Raw genomic sequence first — 21,078 nt, 5'->3', positions numbered from 1 at the left:
GAACAGCATATTTTCACATGTTTATGCTCTTTAACTTGAAGTCGTGTTAAATTTAAATTTTAAAATGTAAGAATTGAGAGATTTAATGCATTTTTCTTGTTTTTCCAGGAATTGAAATGTATATATGGGATGAAATTCAACTTGCAGATGATGCAAAATAGCTTCTAATGTTATGTGAGTTTTCATCTTGGTTCATTAAAATAAGAATTTGAGGTATTACAAAGACAAAAAAACCAAACAGGAAAACCTGTAGAAAAAAAGAGTGTGATTTGTTTGTGATAAACAGGCTCAAATTTAACTTCAAAATTAATTCATGTGATATTCTGATTAATGGATTAAATTTGTTCTTAGATAAAATCCTATGAATGTGAGGGTAGAAATTATTAGAGTGCATGGATGCCCACTCGCTTTTATTGCATTTAGATTTCCTGCAGTATTTTAGAAAACTCCCACCATTCTTTATTGCACTATGACCACTCCCATCCCCCTCCTTTAGCATTTCACACCTCGGAGTATTGGAGAATACTCATGCCCATGCATTTGGAGGAGAGTCGAGGGCCCGGGCAGGATTTGGGGGAGATGCAGAAAAAGGGGTGAGAGATAGAGGCGAGAACCACGTTACCTGACAGATAATGTTATCATAGTAAGCCAATGCACGGGCATGAGGGACGTTAGGAGGGGTGTCGCACAGTTTCCTTACATTTGGGTGGGAGCCCTCAGCGATGGTGGACAGCGAGAAATTATCATTGTGCTGCTCCGATGAAGGCCGGTACTTACTGCTGGGCATCAGAGGATGGGATGGAGAGGATGATGAGAAAAAAGAAGGAAACAATTAGGAGAAGAAAGATGGAAAAAAATAAAGATGTTGAGAAATTCAGAGAAGGAAAGAATAAAATACAGAGCACAGCAGCGAGGTCAAAGATGAAAGTGAAAAGATGTGAATTTGGGAGGACAAAAAAAGAAGGTTGGAAAAGAGCGAAGATGAGGAAAGAAAGAATGACAGTAACGAGAGTAACGGTAGGAAAATTGCAGGGCCAGGTTTGGAAATGTAAGTTGCCAATTTGAGGATCCAGCAAGTAAAAAAGGGAGATGCAGCAATGATGTGAAAAAGAAAAGGGCATTAGGCGACAAGAAGAAGACAAATGGAGAGATGGTAAAACAAAATGGGATCATAGGAGAAAATACCAAAGTATCAGTGGAGGAAAAAGTGAAGAAAATGACAAATTTAGGGAAAGATTACATTGTTGACAAAAAAGATAGAAGGGGAGAGAAAAAGCAAGAAAGCAGCATTAGTCAGACAGCAAAAGATTAGGACTTCTGCTTGTCAGAAAAAATCAGACACAAACATTTTATCTGTGATGCAACGAACTAAGAATAAAAGGATACCTGGATCAGTCAAAAGACTTCACCTTGACTCACATTTGACCAATGATTGTTTAAAACAGGGAAAAATCCAAACAAGTTAAAAACATACTTTTGTGTAGATTCGCTTTTTCTCAACTCAGCTGACACGACTGATGCAACTGATCTGTGTTAATAAAATCTAGGAAAATAAAAATCTCTACCATACAAATACATTATACACATCCCCCGCCACAATATGAAGCAGTATCGAGTCTTGGACTGCAAAAATATCTGGTGGTTACAGGTTGCGAAAAGTCTGGATTGTCCACCTACAACATCGTTCAAAACCCTGCAAAATGAAACCTGCTGTTTTCAATCAGCAGTTTTCAGAAAGGAATTAGAAATGCGAGCACTGATGTAACAATCTTTTATTTAATCAGACACTAATGGGGTGAAATTACCTGCTTTCACACATCACTTCCCTGATCAGAACATGGATGTAGGAGGAAAAAAAATCATTATTCTCCTAAAGAAGCAGCTGTATATTGGCTATTTTCAGCAAAAGGCATGCAAAATCTGCACCAGGTCCTAAAATTTTAATGCTCTGATGTTAGATTTTTAACTGTTTTACTACAGTTTTATTGGCTTGATTGATTATTATTTTTTATTTATTAGCATTTTAAGACTATTTTTGTCACTGTTACAATAAAAAGCAGTTAACTACTTCTGGCTGCTCCCCTATTCACAAGGGGCTGCTACAGCAGGTAGCTCCGCATGTTTGATTTGGCAGATTATTTACACCCAATGCCCTTCCTGACTCAATCCCAAAGGGATTTGTATCTCCTCCTGGGATGGAACCAGGGATTCATATGGAATTGCACAAAAATTAAAAATCAAAAAAACAAAACAAAAAAAACTGCCTTTTAAAAAAATGAAAGAGTAAATAAATTGCAGCTAAAATCTAATATTTTGTTGACCCATCCATCCAACCCAACTTCATCTGTGTATAGCTCAGATTTCCTTTTCTCCTCTGATGATAAGAAACATGTATTGAAAATTCCTACAAAGTGTTTCTTTTTTCCATCTTACGCCATAAAGGAACATATTTTTACTGTATGTTAGGTTACTAAGCACACACAATGGAGCACTGACGACATATGCAGTATGGTTTAAACTATGGCGCTTCTGTCATTCACCATCTAATCTGTCTCCTGAAAACGAGGTGTACTGCTGTGAAACAGACACAGATACACTCTGGCTTTTCTTTCATCTCAGGAGAGAAGCAGCAAAGAGGAATTCCCTTTCTATTTTCTTCCACTTCAACTTCTTAACTCAAAGAGATGTGTGTCTCAGAGGTCAAAGCAGACAGTAGCAGAGTTTCATAGATTTGTGTCTTGTCAGCTGTTATTTGTCCCACGCACATATTAACCTTTATCCTGAGCCTCTTAACATTTTAAATCCCTTTCTTATCAATAGTTAAACAAAAGGCTGTGATCTACTTACTACACAGACACACAAAAAACACTACTGCTTCTCTGATCCGCATTCCTGAGATTTATATTTGATGAACCACAGAACAGGAAAAACAAGGTAATGACACGAGAGGGGGAGACACTGAAGTGCATCACCAGCTTTGGACCATTCACTCTGCTGTCTTTCTGCCAATGGCTGTTAAAATGCTGCACCTAAGATAACAAATATATATTTACATACTTGTTGCAGAGTTTTGTGCAGATTCACAAATGAAAAACTTCACAATTAGCCATATAGCAGCTGCAGGTATCATGACGTTTTCTACCTGCCTAAACAGGCTTTCCTTAATATTATTTCCTTCACAATAATGAGCCCTAATATATCCTACAGGTTTGGTAATTTTTGATTATTGAAAATTGCCAGTGACAAGTACAGGGGGTGATAAATTGGTCACTAAATGAACATACTGGTAAAGCTGGAAATTAGTATCAAAGAATTAAATGTAAGAAACAATAAACTGCAGTATAACGTAATAAAAACATGCATATGTAGTCTGAGCAGTTAAATACATAACTTGAATCTATCAGACAGGTAAGGGTAATGAGTATAGTGCTTATGATAAGTCAGACAGACCAAGGTTGAAACAGTCGTTCTGGATTTTGAAATAATATCCAGATTATTTGTCTTGAAGAAGGTCTGGGTGGATGGATGGGTCAATCTAACTTCATACTGGTGCTGTCATTTTGATTGAATTTGTCTTATTGTTACTGTTATAGCATCTACTAATGTTTAATTCTAACAAATAAATAAACATATTATTTCCTAAAAGTGAAACCAAGTTTGTTTTTTTTGGGGTGGGGGTGAATAGTAACTATGTAACAATTGATTCAGGATCCTATGTTTAATCTCATTCCAGCATTTGTCATTAATGACAATGAGCAGCTTCAGTTAGTATAAACAGCATTACATGAACAAACTGGTATTCAGCTTGATTCCAGATAGGTGACGCCTATAATTTGATCATTTAAATACTCGAGATAGAAAAAAGCTCATTACTGTTCAGATAGATGAAATTCCCTGAGGAATTTGAAAATGCTTCATAGCACTTCATCAATCTCTTCCTCCTCCCTCCCGTTCTCTCTTTTTTTCCCCCTGCTCCATCTTCGACCAGGATGTTGGGTCTGATCTCGACTGCGGCAGAGAAACACTGCAATTACCCAAAGCAGATGGGGGAGTGTGGGAGTCGCATGTATTCATGAGGCTTGTGAGAAGCACACACACTCTCCTCTGTGTCACGTTGAGATTTTTTCTCTGTATCCGCCCTCTTTTATTCCTCTTTCACTTTCTCTTTCCTGCAACAGTCCCTCTGCCTGTTTCATCCTGCCCTCCTTTCTACTCCCCTAAAATGTCGCCCTTCGCCTCCATTTCTCCTTTATGCTCTCTTGCTTCTTTCTCCTTTCTTGCTCCTCTTTGATTTCTTTTGCCGACCACTTGATGAGGCTCTGTTGTCTCTTTCATGCTGCACCCTACCGCTCACACCCCTCAGGTCGCACAGCTGTATGTAGGTCAACCCCGCCTCCGCCTGTTTCTCCCAGCCTCCCTCCCCTCTGCCTGTTCAGACTGCCCTACTTTCAGCTGGATCCAGAGTACCACTGACATCACCCTATCCCCCCCTTTTTTTAATTTCTGCTCACTAGCATTACAGCTGCTACTGACTGCACTACTTTTCCTTCTCACCATCATCCTCATCGTCCATAATCTCCATTACCATGACTAGCAGGAAGATAACCTTCTCAGTGAAGCTAAAAATAAACACTATAGCGTGGGATCTGGTGATGAGGAGCCGGTCCTTGGGTTCACATTTGCATCCGTGATGCTTCTCATCCACAACAGCTCTGTTGCTAGGGAGATCATCACTAAAACGCCAGGACTGGCAAAGCAATGCCGAAACAACCCCCACCCACTCTTCTTGTATTCAGTCCAGCCCTGCAATCTGTCTGTCACTCTCTTTTTCTCCTTCACTGTCCTGTATATCAAAGAATCAGCCTTTTTTCGCGTTGTGCATTTTTACAAGTGTGTCCCGTGGTTACAGAATAAGGTCCCTCATTAACTCCATAAATTGTCCTGAACACGACTAACAATGTGTGTTTTAGAGGCCAAAGCAGTTCCTATATTAGAGCATTTTTTGTTAATTCTTTGCAACACATATATACATATACAGGTCTTCAAATATCCCAAGTATTATCTTCAGTGGTCAGGTCATTAGATACATGGGAGTGATCTGTGCAATCTAACTGAATCCAGCACAGCTCTTCTGCCCCAATGTTTACTGGTATGACACACACTCACATAAAAACACACATCTTATAGGTGTTAATCATTTAGGATGCAATGCATTAAAGCTGTGAAAAATGACCAGGATGTTCAGGAAAATATCTTTTATCAAAATAAAATCCATTAGTTTGTTGTAGAAAGGTATCAGCATCCTTTAATATGTCACTTTTTCAAAATAAAAGCCCCCAATTACTTTTTTAACAAAAAAAATGTGTGTTTCTAATGTTCTGACCCCATATTGCATTTTGAAGTATGCACAAACGTTTCTCATTTTTAAGTCTTATTCTTTAATGTTTAATTTTCTTATTTCTTGTGATTAAACTAAAAACTAAACATTTTGATATTCATTACTTTTGGTTCAATCTGCAAAACTTTACATCTGAACTCTTAAAGAGCTCTCTATACACTCTAGTAACATCAATGTAATTAAAGATGCAGTGCAGAGAAATTACTTCAGTGACTGACTGAAAAAGAAATGCTAATCGTTCTCCAGTATCTCAAGATTTGATGATTGCAAAATGCTCGACACATCCCCGTGTGCTGTAAGAAACTAAAACAGTTATTTTTTCCAAAAATGTTTAAAGCAGTTCAAAAATGAGGCAGGTCAATTAATCATAAAACATTAGGCTGAAAACATTTTTAAAAATCTGAACCACATGAAACCATTCAACCACAGTGGTGGTGAAAAATCCTTCACATCAAATATGCTTCATGCATCAAAAACACTTGGGATGCCTCAAAACCAGAACAAAACCTTTCCTGCTTTTCTTCTTTGCACTGCCTGCCGCATCTATCTTGTCATCAGTTTTTCAGCCGGCTGCTCGCCATCAGCTCTCCATGCCGCCCCTCCCACCCCTGGCTTCCTCCTGCATTCCTTCAGACTGTCCTCGTCTCTTTGCCTTTTCTTTGTTGGCTTTTCCCTTCTCCTCCTACTTTTATACCTGTATTTTTCTTTCTTAGCTTCACTTTAAATAGCGTTAAACTATTCTCTGTCCTAGAAACTGGATTCAGACTAACCTCGATTTTTGACTCTATAACCAAGCATCCTATTAACCTCAAAGGTTTAAGTCTATGGTAAAAGGACATTATTCATTTATTTCCACTGTTGTCAAAAATTTTGACACGTGCATGTCGTGATTGTGGTTATGCAGTCGCTGTACTGCTGCAGAAAAGCTGCAGTTTCACTCTTTCGTCCTTGAGCTCAGCACTGAATCTCTTTTACTTCAAATGTTCTGAGTCATTCTTTCCTGAAAACTTTGCTGTGAGATGTGAGAAGTAATTGCTGTAAAAAAAAAAAAAAATACACAAGCATTTTCTGCAGCCCTGTCTCTGAGAGAGGAAGACTCGTGTTATTGTTTACCTCACCTGCCTTTCTTTTTTTACGTTTCTAATATTTTCTGTAATTCTGCTACGAGCCTCTGACATTTTACGAAATCTTCACTCTGTGATTTCAGCTCCCTTTAATCACCTCTAAACATCTAAATTAAAATGGTGCAACATTCTTAATTAAAATGTAACTTTTACAAAAAACAGAAATTGTTTCTCAAATAATATCAAGTTTGGGTTTGGGTCCCTTAAATTAATCAGAGATTGTTGTTGTAGATCAGTGCTCTCTAAAAAGAGGCAGGATCCCTCAATGGGAGGTGCTTATCATACTCATTGAAATTCTGCTGTTCTTGGTTCTTATTATTATTTTCAGTCTTTGCCGCCTGTTGATCAACATGTTTCACAGCCAAACTTCTGAAAACAATCCTGCTGCGGTTTTAAACTCTGTACTTTTTCCTTTTTCTTATTGTACACCACTGATTTCATCACTTGCTCAGACATGCTGGTCCAAGGACCTTGCGAGCTCAGATATTTCAAACAGATCTTTTTTAGATTCCTTCTACCAAACTTATTTTCCCCTGTGCTCTCTCTCTGCATCAGCCGCTCTCTGTCGTTTCACACAAACACAAGCCAGGGTGGCACTTTGGCCCAACGGCAGTGCCAGCCAATAAACTGTTTTCTGGTTGAGTCATCGATGGAGGGAGTAATGTACTGCAGCTGAGACACAGCGACTGCCGAGTAGCTGATAATAAATCTGCTGCATCATATTGCCCAAAGGCCCCAGTTTTTAGTTTTGTTTGACTGATCTTTTAAAGTAAAAAAAAAATGAAGTAAGTGAAAGTTGAGTGTGGAGTTTGCAGGATACATGACAGAGGGGGTTTTATCTGTTTATTTCTTCTTCAGAATTTCCCTACTCAGCGGACTTAAACCATCTTTTATTTTGTTCTCTGGAAGCTCTTGTTTGCATTAACAAAAATATATCTAACATGCAGAGGCTGGTGGTATTGCCAGACAGAGTGAAGATAGACTAAACAACTAGATCCTTTCTTTTTTGAGCTGGATGAAGATCCAGTATTTAATAAAAATGGGAAGATAAACAACTTCCAGGTTTTTTTTAAATAAAAGGAAGATTTTGAGATTTTGGATTATTCGTTATTAGTACTGAAGAGTTAGAAGGGCAAAGATATGTATTTTTAAAGTGAACAACAGTACAAGGTGAGCTTTGCATATCAAAGGACTTGGTTGTGTCTGCCTAGCAGCACTTCTAAAGCGAAAAGTGACTTCAAATGTTACTTTGGCAAGAGCCAAGTCACCCATTCCCAAATATATAATTTAACACTTTTAAAAAAGTATTTATGAGAATCTAAATCAGGGGTGGGCAATTCCAGGCCCCGAGGGCCGGTGTCCTGCAGGTTTTAGATGTGTCCTTGAACCAACACAGCTGATTTAAATGGCTAAATTAGCTCCTCAACATGTCCTGAAGTTCTTCAGAGGCCTGGTAATGAACTAATCATGTGATTCAGGTGTGTTGGCCCAAGGTGAGATCTAAAACCTGCAGGACACCGGCCCTCGGGGCCTGGAATTGCCCACCCCTGATCTAAACTAATAAATTACTGCTACTCAGTGAATATTTTTATGTAGGATGATCATGGTTTGAATGTTTATTCAAGATGTCCTGCCCTAGTTGAAACAAAATGCATTTGTTTTTGTCACTTTTTATGATCATAATTATTTACTGGTTTGTAAGAGACCAGTGCACCCTACCCATTTTGGCCCCAAAATGCTCTCACTGTCTTGTTTACCATACACACATCAGCGGTACTAATCTTTACATGCTGTTATTTTGAGGCACAAACCAAATAAGGGTAAAAAAACCCAACTTTTTTTCAGACTTTTGTCGTCTCCTCACCTGCGCTTACGCAACTTCTTATTCTCTGTCTTGAGCACGTGGAGCTTCTTGGCGAAGCACACGATGATCATGAAGAGCAGCAGGACCACCAGAGCTGAGGTGCCCACGGCCAGACACATCACCTGGAACTCAGTAACCACCGACTCGCAACGGGCACCCTTGTGCCAGATGTAGTCCTGGACGTTGCATCTGAGGCAGACAAAGAGGTTTCAGAGGACAGGTTGAGAGAGAAATTGAGTCAGGTGGAATTACATATAGAGAGTAAAATCGGGGACAAGGGGAGGAAACAGAGCAGAACAAAAAGATATGACCGGGACGATGAACAGTGAAGAATGTGAAATGAAATAAGTTGTGAGCAGAAAGGGAAGGAAAAAAGAGATCAGTGAGTTAAAATCATGTCTTACCAATTTCTGCGAGTTTTGTGTGCCTGTCAGTTTCACGTTTTAGCCAGTTACAAGTTATACATTTGGCTTTTAAGAATTATTTAATGAACACACATGCTGTGAATGCCTCCGTACTCAAAGTCTCTTCATTAAAGTTCAGGATTTCCTCTCTGCTTCTGATTATCTTTAATCAGAAACAGAGAGATGTGGGAATTCAGGAGGCTCTTTACATGCTGCCAAAAGTCCTCCAAATGTTCCACAACATGATGCGTGTTACATAAACCTTCAGCGTAAAGCCATCTACTAGAAGAGCGTTTGTCGCCGGCAGGTTTGTGAACGCTTTATTGAAAAATATACAAAGTCATCACTATGTGTGTCTGAAAATAGAAAGTGAAAAAGGAAAAACAGCCTGAGGTGATTTTTTTTATAAACACACTCGCCATCAAACAAAAACACACGCATACACAGTCAGAAAAGATATTAGCGTTTAGAACATGTAACACAAAACATATGGGCAACCATGTGTGGATGTATATTGTGTGCACACACACACGTCGACACACAAAAACACACACAGCTGCCATGCAAGTCCCAGACTCCCTTCATAGCCATTTGGCGGAGTACGGTGTCCGCCCGGGGACATAAACGACAGGGGCAGATGGCTTTGTCTACAGACTGTTTGGCGTGTGAAATGGCAATGACTATTTCACCACTTAATGAGACTGTGATGCTGCAGAGAGGCACTACCTCACTGCCACAAGTGCAAAAATGCAGATGAAAAAAGTGGAGGTTCATTTTTGCCTTAAAGGACTTTTGCTTATTATCCCAACTATGCTCAGTGATGTCTAGTTTAATTTCACCCATTTGTTTTCCTGCCAACAGTTAAATGTGGAGATCAATAGAACTAATGTGTGTGTGTGTGTGTGTGTGTCACAGAGCTAGAATTGTGAGGTATTAAGCTTAGCTGAGCTACCCTGGCTTTGTCTAAACTCACAGCTTGTACAAAGAAATTCTACCATTCTCATGTTTATAAAACTACATTCCAGAATAAAGAATGGTCATCATCAACCAAAAGCAGCCATTCATAATTTAATTTGTCTGATGTGTGAATTATTAACAAGCAGTCCTAAAATGGTACTGATCCATCCAAACTTTGACAACCTGTGTATAAACTTAAAAATGAACGACTCTACATATGTTGATTAGGTGTATTTCTGATATTTGGACAGTAGATTAGATTGAATGTTTCCAGTTGTTATGCTAAGCTGAGCTAATTGCATCTCTGATTTGGGTATATATGATTGCATTAACCATTTTAAACCTTCCAGGGACTCTAGATTCAGAAAAGGCCATGTTGTAACCTTAATTAATACTCGTGTGGTGACAGCTTTGGCTTTGGCTGCATCTCCGCTACTCTCTGTGTCACGTATTGTATCCATAGATCTACAGATCTACACAAACGGAGGACCATAAAAGTGATTAAAGGTGCTGGTGGTGCTCATACCCTCTGACTGAGCTCCATACATGTTAAACAGGCTTCTTTCACTGGCTCACTTCCTGTATCCTTCCTGAATCCGTGATGCTTTTATTTTGCCAGCTGAAGGAAACACTGGCAACATGCCAGGAGACGTTTTGAGTTCGTGCATGTATGCAAGAAAGAGAAGCGATGAAGCCCAATATCACTTTTTTTAAAAATGTAGACTTCACTGCATTCACTCTCAGAGTGTTTCTGCATTCATACAAGTAAGAGGTTTATGTAAGATGGATAGAGGGAGGGTGTAGGTGGGGGAGAAAGGGACGGATGCATAAAGGAAGAAGGCGAGCAAGGATGTGCTAGTCACCATGGCAACCCAGCTGAGCGGCAAACAGAGCAGACGTGAGGCTGACATGCCATCAGACACATACATCTGCTCTGAGTGGTCCGGAGGGACACCATTCTGTGTTAGTGGCCAGTTCCCCGTTTATTTTTCTCCCATTCCCTCCCTCACTCCCCCTCCTGCTTCTTCACTCCTGCTGCTTGTCTTCTTAAAGATTTCTTTTCTTGTTCAGTGGCTCTCTTTCTCTCCCTTCATCTCCACCCTCATCTCTCTTGTCTCTCCTTCCTCCTCCTCCTCCTCCTGCACTTTGTCAAGCGCCTCCAGCTGAATTATGTCTCTCCTTTCAGTTTGTGCAACTGTATTTTTTTTTTACTCTTTTTTTGACGTTAGGATTGAACACAGCAGTCCGAGTCGAATATCGTAATCTTGCTATAGTTGTAAAGGAATGAGCAAAACGAAAGCCAGCAATGACCCTATCTGTAATGAGTGTGTAGCCAAAGTCTGATCTATCTTATTCGTGTAATACACAAAAGTTCATCAACATCAAAATGAGAGAACAGAATTTAAATTTACAGCTCAGCTTGTCTCCAAAACTCCAACTGAGACAAATTCATCAATAATCAATCATTTTAATTTAGTGTGTTACCATGCTAACACTTGTTATTATGCACTCACTCTCCTGCCAACACATTCCCATTGTAGCCCATCAAATACTTTACACGTTGTGTCAGAAGCTGCTAGGACAAGGATACAAGCAAGGTGTCCTTTGGCATCGGTGCTTTGATGCACTGGCTGTGCTGATATTGAATACCAATAATTAATAATTATGTTTGAAAACGGGACAGTTCATCAACAGAGGGGCTGCAGTTGCTGTTCCTCCTTTGAGGTTTAAGTTCACGTTTTGCTACCCACACATTTAAGGCTTTAAGGACACGACACTTAATATGACACATTAACAATAATGATAAAGGAACAAGGAGAGCAATATTATTATTAATGATATCCTTTAATAATGACCAGGGCTAGGACTAGGACACTTATTTCATTGTTGCTACAACTCATCTTTCAATTCAGTTCAGTTCAATTGTATTTATGTAGGTGGTTGGAGGTTGGAGGTTATGTTGGAGGTGAGCTTCCCTCCCTCCAAGACATCTACAGGAAGCGCTGCCTGAGGAAAGCGGGGAGGATCATCAAGGACTCCAGTCACGCCAGCCATAAACTGTTCAGACTACTTCCATCAGGAAGGAGGTTCTGCAGCATCTGGTCCCGTACCAGCAGACTGAGAGACAGCTTTTTCCATCAGGCCATCAGACTGCTGAACACGTCATAGACACCTCACCTTCACTACTGGAACTTTAACATTATGCACTCCATACTGTACAGTAATGCCACTGTTTTGCACATATTCAACTCTGTATATTTTTATATATTTTATTTATTGTTTGCTCTATTTAATTTGTAAAATATGTGTATACACACACACACACACACACACACACACACACACACACACACACACACACACACACACGTAGAAAAATATTTAGGATACACATCCAGAAATGCATATACTATTATATATTGTACATATATTTATTAGTTTCAGATGTAGCCATTCTTGTATTTTGCTTGTTTACATTATTGTATTTTGCACAACTCTGTTGCTTGCACACAAGAATTTCACTCACATGTACTGTACCAATGTACCTGCACATGTGATGTGACAATAAAAGTGATTTGATTTAATTTGAGAACCAAGATTTTGGTAAAAGTGGGACAGAAAAACTCCTTTTTAACAGGAAGAAACCTCCAGCAGTACCAGGGAGGCTCAGGGAGGGGTGGGCTAGTTGGGGTTGAGGGGAAGGACACAGAGACATGCTGTCGAAGAGAGCCATTGATTTAGGCACCAGTGCCTGTGTCTGTCTCAGAGACGTCAGTATTTGATGACCTGGGATTGAGAACGGGGCTCACTCTGTGATGTAAATAATGACTCTGTGACACAAGATATCCTCCAGAAACTTTAAGGAGATTTTAGTTTAAATTCTGATTGTGAAACAGAAGAACTAAGCTAATAGCAACATTTCTCTTATATCCAGTGTGTAAAGTATCTGAATGACTTACTCTGACAGAGGAAGGTCTTTGCCAATCAAGCCAATACAGAAACCCATGAAATCCCGCAGTCAGCTGATGTCATTTTTGTTACTGTTGGGTTAGGAACCATGAAAAGGACCAACTGAGATGTTTGTGGGAAAATTCATGCCATCAAGACTTCAAAGCATCACGAGTAATTATTAAGTACTGAATAAAAGCCTGTTTTAAAGTTTGATTGCACTTGGAATCAATTAGGAGAAAGAAGGTAGAAAAGTAAAAAGAAATGACTGAAAGCTGAACTACCAGCTAATTCCATTGTTTTTGTGGGATGTGTTGACAGCAAGAATGACTCCGGCTTCCTCCATTAAGATTGTTGGAACACAGCTTAACAGGCTGACACAGGAGGAAATAGCTCGGCTGGCTTGGCTTGGCTGAATTTCCAAGAGAATCTTTAGGATTGAATTTCCTCCTCCAAAAGTCTCGCGTCCCCACCAGCTGAAAAGGGGTGAAATCAAACTGGAAAAGACCCTTGATCAGGGAGGAAAAAACTTTTACTGTTAAATCTCCTTCAAAAGCACCCAACTCCACTTTGGCTGAGATATGACAGACAGCCTCCCTCATTCCCAGTCCTTCCTTCTATAACACTTCCCACATATCCCACAGCCCTTCCCTTTGTGTCCCACAGCACAGTTTTTTTCCCCTCCCTAACCCATCATTATCTCCCTTGCCGCGGCTCACCACAGCCGCATTTAAAGCTACGTTGTAGCCTGGCAGTAATATATCGGAGTTAGACTTGGGGCATCCTGAGCCACATTACAAAGAGCTAACAAATCCTCTCAATATTTACCTGATTATGCTGGCCTGCTGTGCTGAGTGAGGCAGACAGAGTTTTTATTTAACTTGCAGAGGATGACAACAGTGCAGAATGGCTAATAGGACCCCCTGCTAGCTTTGATAAGGAGTAATGGAGGGTGAGAATGGAGGATATGAGGGGGGTAATGAGAAAAAAGTTAGGGTAGGACAGGGAACTGTGCAAGAGCAATGGTGTCCTCGGGATTTCCATATGCTTGTTTGTCATTCACCTAGGGACCATTTTTGATCCGAGGACACCACAAGGGTTACGATCGATGGATTGGAGCCAAAAGCAGATACTGCTACTCAGATTTTGGACAAATTGTCATGCAGCTCCCATGCAATATAGCCTAACTTGCTCACCTTAAAACCAGGTGGACCCATGAAGAACTATGATAAGCATATTCAACTTTTAGCAGTTGGCATCCCGTGCTTTCTTCTGTTTTTGTTGTTTAATACCCTCCTTAAGGGAAAGTGATTATTTTGCAGAGTAAAGAGAGAACAAGCAAAGGGGAGATGCATATTTTATCAGGGTCTTTGGAAGGTTAGAGGGAGAAACAACCAAACATGTCTTATCTAAAAGAGCTGGATCTGGGGTGACAAGAGAGAGCAAAGCTGGGTGTTTCCTGAATATTTTAGCATAAGTCCCAGATTTGCATTAAAAGCTGTGCTTTTTTCAAACATTGTTTTCCTTGAAGCAAAACACATTTTCTGATGCAATAACTCCAGAATGAGTATGAAGGGAAAAACTGAGTCATTCAGAAAGAGGTGAACGTCAGGATTAAAGGCCAGCGGAGGACAGGAGAGGGCACGGCACGCTGCGTCTGAAAACTATAAAACATAAGCTTTGATACTGGCTCTGAAACAAAACTTTGAGTTTCTGTTATTGAATGAAAACAAACATTCTCATTTTCCTAAGGGCTCTAGGAAGGTTCAGACAGAGGACAGGATTATAAAACTGGAGCTGGTTTTAAAACGTTGACGGAAAGAGCGAGGAAACACTGGATGCAAAGAGAATCTCATCAGACTAGAAATTTAATTAAGACAGAGAGTAAAAGTTCACGGCTTCTTGGTTTTGTTTTACCAAGGAAATTATGTTTGAATGGGCTAGAATCAAGTAGGGTACATGAAAAATACCCTTGACTTCACCAGCGCACTCAAAGACTTTACCCTCTGTATGTACAGGACTCTGCTTTCTGTGTAGTCAGAAACACCTCAGTCCAATCAAGAATTGTTGCTCTGATCTGAGTTTCTTTGATTTCCAAATACAACCACTTCTTAGTTAACTTGCACAGTTTTTTTAAATACTTGACACAAAGGCTATTCTATTCTATTCTATTCTATTCTATTCTCATTCATCTGTCTGAAGAAAGTTGTTTGAAGGTTGTCAGGAATGAATCTAAAATCAATCAAACACGTCCTTGCGGGTACTGAATGACACATAAAGTCCCATTTCAGATTAAATCTATCTACATATATAAACATACTAAATGTTATAAAGTGGGACAGATAAGTCTTCATTTAGACAGTTAACAGTTAATATTTGGTGTGTGGTTACCAAATTATGGTGCTAAAACCTTTGTTGAGGCTTACCTAGTTTCTAACTTCCCCGCCATAGTCCTAGAACATGAGCAATGTCTCGACAACTGTAGTTTATAGAAAATCTTTCTGATCTTGGCTCAATGGAATTAGCTATATCGAGCTTTTCATACACATATACAATGACAGAATCGGTAATCTCTAAGAGTTGGTCTTGAGTTTGGATGTTTTCTATGTTTTGTTCTTGTAACAGTAACAAAGACTTATTTGACTCATAAATGCTTTTAGATCTTCTGCTTTCTCTCCACCTGAGCACCGGCTTCTGATTAAAAAAAGGAGTAGGTTATTTAGCCCAACTTTACACTGTTTCAATAAACTGTTGTGATATTTGTGTGCAACACCATGCAGCTGAAAGCGTTTACACCTTTCACCACTTACTGGCTTTTCTGCTGTTGTTTTAATCACATGAGACACTAGATAATCAGATAGGAGACAATGAAAAATAAAACTGATTATTAAGAAGGGAGCTCTCTGCAACAACTCAAAAAATAAAAGAGATAAATGAACAAAGAGACACTGTTTTTGTAATCCCGGCCACTTTGGTTTATTAATGTGCATTGTTGTATTATTTCAGGTCAGATGCTTTTTCTCTTTATTAGCCATCCACTTAGAGTTCCCTGAGGCATCACATCATCTGCAGTACATTCAAAACAAACCAGCTTAAATAAAATATCACCACATCGGCTTCCATTATGCAGATGAAACCATTATAGCCTCATTAGCAGCCACAGAGGGTTAAAAACTGGACCATTCAATCATCCAGCGAAGGTAAATCCTTGAACTGAAAACAGAACGGGATTTGAAATGTCACAACACGATCAATGTATTACATTTAGCTTAAAAAATTTCAGAAAGAGTGTTGTTTAGAGGCATTGTGCTGGACGACTTTGCTCCAATTTTAGGGTAAAGCTAGGCAAGGACGCACATATATTGGTGCATATGCTTGCCTGCTTGGAACATCTAAATATAAACACCCAATTAAGCACATTCAGTTGGCTTGTCACATTTACATATCATTTTCTGCAGAGTTGCTTGACTGTAAGTACTCAGCTTCCTGCTATTATAAATAAACTGAGGCTGCTTAATGTTGCAAATGAGTCACTCAGCACAGAGCTGCAGATATGATTGTAACCAAAACCTATTTACATAAAACCCCTGTATCCCTGGAGAGCACCCACGCAACACTATAAACTGCAAACCAATTACAGATTTGCAGATGTGTCCCATGTCACACTAACTATAGGAATTACGTGGGGGATGTGTGCATTGAAAGCTTCTGTGTGTGTGACCCTGAGAGGAATACAGTAAATTAGATCAAACGATGCTCTGGGTTTCCCAAACAGGCTGACAAATGGATTCATCTTAATGCAATTAAATAATGAAATGAAAAAATGAAATGTTGGTGAACAGATAACAAAATCCACTTACAACCACTAATGTAGAGAGGAGATCGGACCCAGCATTTATTTCTGCTGAACTTGACCATTTCAGTGCAGATAGTGTTGTTAGTATAGCTGAGAATAAAAATAGATAGCTTGAACCTTTGGCAGCCAAATCCAACCCACCTTATGTTTATGTCTTAAAGAGTCTAAGATGAAGCACTAACCATACTAGCTGAGCTACATTGAGCACTGTGGCTCCAAGATTATAAGCAAAACCTATTTTGTGGGGATATAAACATATGAAACCTGCATTACATTTGATTCATCTCACAGCTGATTCAGGCTACTAAACTCTCTAACTGGATTTTCTCACAGTTTTTGTTTTTTTAGGTTTATATGACTGCAGATGGTTTTGATTTTATTGGATTTTTGCTAAAAAAAAAACCCAAAAAAACCCCAAAACCCAACAACAACAACAACAACAAAAACCAGCAGGTGTGCAATCACATTTTTACCTCTTTGGCATTTTTACTTCATTTTTTCAATTGTAGTAAAGTGTCGTGATTATATTCTTAAATCACAACTTCTTTTGCAATTCAATCATCTTTTTGAGCATCTGGTTGGATTTTGTGGAAAGGGGGAAAACTATGATAGAGCACAAAAAAATGCAGGAGAGACTATTTTATTTATTTTTTATTTATTTTTTACAATTCTTTCAAAATAAGAGCATGCAGAAACCAAAACAGAGACAGAGAGATATGATGGACTCTGAACAGTGATTAATAGATTAGAAAAAAACCTGGATTGGAATTGTTTGTGTGTGTGTGTGTGTGTGTGTGTGTGTGTGTGTGTGTGTGTGTGTGTGTGTGTGTGTGTGTGTCTGTTTGCATTTCTGTGTACACACAAGCTAATAATCGAAACATAGCTAACCTGCAGCTAGACAAACCTGGCCAAAAACAAATTTGTGAATATGTATGCGTGTGTGCAGCCAGCGATTCATTATGTCAGACAAGATTTTTGGCAAAAACAAACTGTGTCTGTTAATGCGTGCGTGTCTTTTTTCCCTGGCGTTCTCCTCAGCTGTAAATCTCCTGTGTGTTTGAACTCCGAGCTGCTTCCATGACCCCCACGCTCTGTGACTCTGAGGTGATCCCTCATGCACCCATAATCCAGTGTGTGAGAGCATTTGAGTGTTTGTGTGCATCTAAGTGGGTATTTTGTGTGTTTCCATGTCCTGATCATGAAATCTTAAATGAATGCAAACTGCTGTTGGTTCTCAAAACCTCACTTAATTATATCAAGCTGCAAGACGCACACACAGACACACATACACTAGTAAACTCGATCTGGCTCGCCCAAGTCGTTTCCATACTGGCAAACATTATAAGGTTCTGACTCATTCTCTCAGTCAGTTTCCCCTCCACCTCCTCTTGTTTTCTCTGTCCACTTCTCCCTTTATATCTGTCTCCTTTTTATTTCATGCCGATAGTTTCTCGCTCTGTTTTTCCCTGATCACTCTTTTGATTTCCTTTGTATGTCACTTTCTTTCTCCTTCCATTAATCTGCTTTCCCTACCACAAGCAGAACATAAACACTCTCTCCTCTCCTCTCTTTCTCTTTCCCTGATGCATACCCTCGCTCTTCACTCCCTCAGATTTCTCATCTGTTTCTCCGAATATGGTCCTTTCAGTCCTGCAGCTCCAGAGGAGAAGGCAATTTATGGCACTAATGCTGTCAGATCCCATCAGTCAGGAGGACAAGGGAAGCCAGCACCGGAGATGCCTCAGATAGCTTAAAAAACAAGATATCACATTGCAGTATGTTTATAACGACTGAGGTTTAGAGTTAACATCTCACAAAATGAAAGCAGTCACAAATGCATGTACAAACTGAAGGCCACGTAAGAATCTAATTTGCTTAAACAGAGTAAACTTGACCAATAAAAATGTGATTTTAGTTGAAAAGAAAATGACAGCTCTGACATGTGGTGTCTCAGCTTGCTACAGACAGGCGAGTGCGAGTGTGTGTCCAAGACAGCTCAGGCTGCAGTGGAGCTGAAACTTCTCAGGAACTTCCATCTGGTGCCGTTTTTGTTGTTAATGAAACATCTCCAATCTTCAGTATTTATCACGTAAAATATATATTTACATCCTTACATTGACCTTGACTCTGAAGTACAAATATACAGCATAAAAAAGGGATATTCTAAGCAGAAAAGGCTAAAATATATCAACTTTTAGTCTATGGTATTGATCAAACTACTGCTTCCTATAAATCCCAGTCATGGAACTTCACTGAAGGCCCAGCTATGCTGAATTGCACATATTTTATTAGAAACTCTGCTTTCATTACACACAAGTCGTTAATGTTAATGTTTAGTTAATTTCCATTGTTGAATACCACCTGGGACATCTGCTGTTAGATGCTGTTCAAATTTTGCGCTGTGTGTGAAATTACCTCCATGACCACACAAAAGTATAAATGATTCAGTCATTTATTAGTGTGTGCCACACATTATTGCATTATTTGAAATGCAGCAATTTAGGCCCACAGCACTTTTCTGTAAAAGCAGAAAACTAGCCTAAGATAAGGAACAAGATCAAAACTGGGGGACGTCTTTGTTATTAGGCAATAGTGCTGTGAAACAGTGCATCAGCATATCAAGCTGCAGCCAACAGTTTTCAAAAGCTGTGACATCCCTTTTAACGAGTAAAATCAATAGAGTGCCCATTCAAAGTCATTCTACCAGCAGTAGCTGTTCTGTCTGTGTTTCATTCAGTGAAATGTATACTTTGCCTTATTATTATTTGCTAAATATTAATAAAAAGTATAAATTTAGAAACTGTTCAATAGCAGTCATCCATATTCTAAACTGTTTATACAGGTCAGGGTCACTAGTCGGGTAGAGGTTACCAAGCAACCATTCATAGTCACATCCTAACCTACAGCCAGTGTAGAATAGAGAAAGAGACAACCTATGCAGACACGGGGAGAACGTGCAAACACCACACAGAAAGGGATGGTGAATTGGTGCATTTGAACAGATGATTTTCTTGCTTAAAGAGGTAAACAATGCTAACCACTGCAGTGCAGCCCATACCTACAAGCACTGATGATGAAAATGGAAAGCTTTGCACCTCTGCAGGTATGTAATTCTATCTTTAAAAGAGATATGATGGGCATGTCTGAGGTCAGTAAAACACACTTCAAAGGGTCATGAGTTTTACTGCAGAGGGTCAAAGGTCCAAACATTCATCCCCCTGTAATTGAATTGGCTCCATGTCCAGCTCCAACTCCAACACACATGCACAGAAATGTACACCACACACACATACACACAATTAGAAACATACACGCAAACCTAGTCACATGTGTAATCAGACGCACACACAGACGAATATATTGGTCCTCATCTGTGCCAGCGCTCTATTGACCCACATTGAGCTTTTGCCCAGCAGTCAAACGCCTCTCAGTATCTCTCAGCCCTCATCTGACTCACTCTCAGGAGGTTCATCAGTGACTGAAGCCCAAAATCTGCCCTAAATATCTGGATCACACTGTCCGCTTAGCAAGAGTTTTTCAGCATCGCTGAGTGAGCTTTGCTCCATTTCCCATTCAGTCAATGATATTTGTAATCTGTTGATTTCATGCAACAGAGATGATTATTTCAGTCGTGCTCGGTCCGTAATGGCTTTTTTCTTTTAGGGTTTTAGGTTTTATTGATTTGGAAATTACTATACTAAAAGCAGGTAAAATACTTGAGATTAAGTCTATGTTGTAATTCTCTGAGAGCCAAATTGACACTTGTTTGCATGATGTTTGCATGACGTCTGCGAATATATATAATAATAGTTTTTATTCAGTAGGTTAAGCTTTAATTTACTGCAGGTTTTAAGAAGAACTGATCAAGTTGAAGTAAAGCATGTGCTCAAACTCATGGTTTCTATGCCTGAGTGTCCTTGAGCATCTGTGCGACATATATTTGAAAACCTGCTCATGCCTGTGAAGGTTCGTATGGACCACTGTATGGACGTCTAAGTGCAGCCCAAAATCTGAGGCTACATGGGATGCGTATGTGCCTGAAAAGTAAACTGGATGCTTGTTGTGTGTACAATACTTATGTCCTGTTGTTTATACTGTACATTGACAATCACAAAACAGAGCATCACTTCCTGTTGCTGTCAGGAGGTTGCCATTGTGTTGTCTAGTGCACATGTGTTGAACGTATTCTTCTAGAAACACCTGTGATTGTAGTATAGAAATATGTATTCACCCAATTTTTTCATATCGAGATCAAATTTGGTGAACTATAAATGTGAATTGTCTGTGAAGGTTCTCAGTCATCCAGGTCATCGTAGTCAAAGGATGAATGAGAAAAGATAAATTTGAATTAGCATCATTCCATAAAAGCAACGGTGACCTTTAAGGACTTAGTACGGTGAGACCGTCCAGAGACAATGCAACCCAGGATTTACAGCTGTGGTGCACCATCCACTTTTGCATAATGTGAACTGATGTGCATCATGAGACATACTGTTCAATAATCATGGCCAGTCAGTCTCCAGAAA

The 21,078-nt window shown here is 39.4% G+C and overlaps 1 protein-coding gene across 12 annotated transcripts in view; it reads right to left on the bottom strand.

Moving 5' to 3' along the window:
* Positions 1-21,078, bottom strand: part of cspg5a (chondroitin sulfate proteoglycan 5a) — a 59,277-nt gene that overhangs the window by 10,577 nt on the left and 27,622 nt on the right. For 3 of the 12 annotated variants that reach the window (XM_082551912.1, XM_082551921.1, XM_082551917.1), the window contains exons 3-4: positions 8,387-8,575; positions 623-779 (exon numbers count right to left, since the gene is read on the bottom strand). In XM_082551912.1, the coding sequence (XP_082408038.1) occupies positions 623-779; positions 8,387-8,575 (346 nt within the window). The remainder of the gene's footprint in view (positions 1-622; positions 780-8,386; positions 8,576-21,078) is intronic. The other 9 variants (XM_082551913.1, XM_082551919.1, XM_082551922.1 and 6 more) reach the window with 4 other exon arrangements.

This window comes from Aulonocara stuartgranti (genome assembly GCF_965226115.1).
Source record: "Aulonocara stuartgranti genome assembly, chromosome: 11".
Lineage (NCBI taxonomy): Eukaryota > Metazoa > Chordata > Actinopteri > Cichliformes > Cichlidae > Aulonocara > Aulonocara stuartgranti.
The sequence above is the reverse complement of the archived record's forward strand: the minus strand, read 5'-3'. Positions and strand labels throughout refer to the sequence as shown.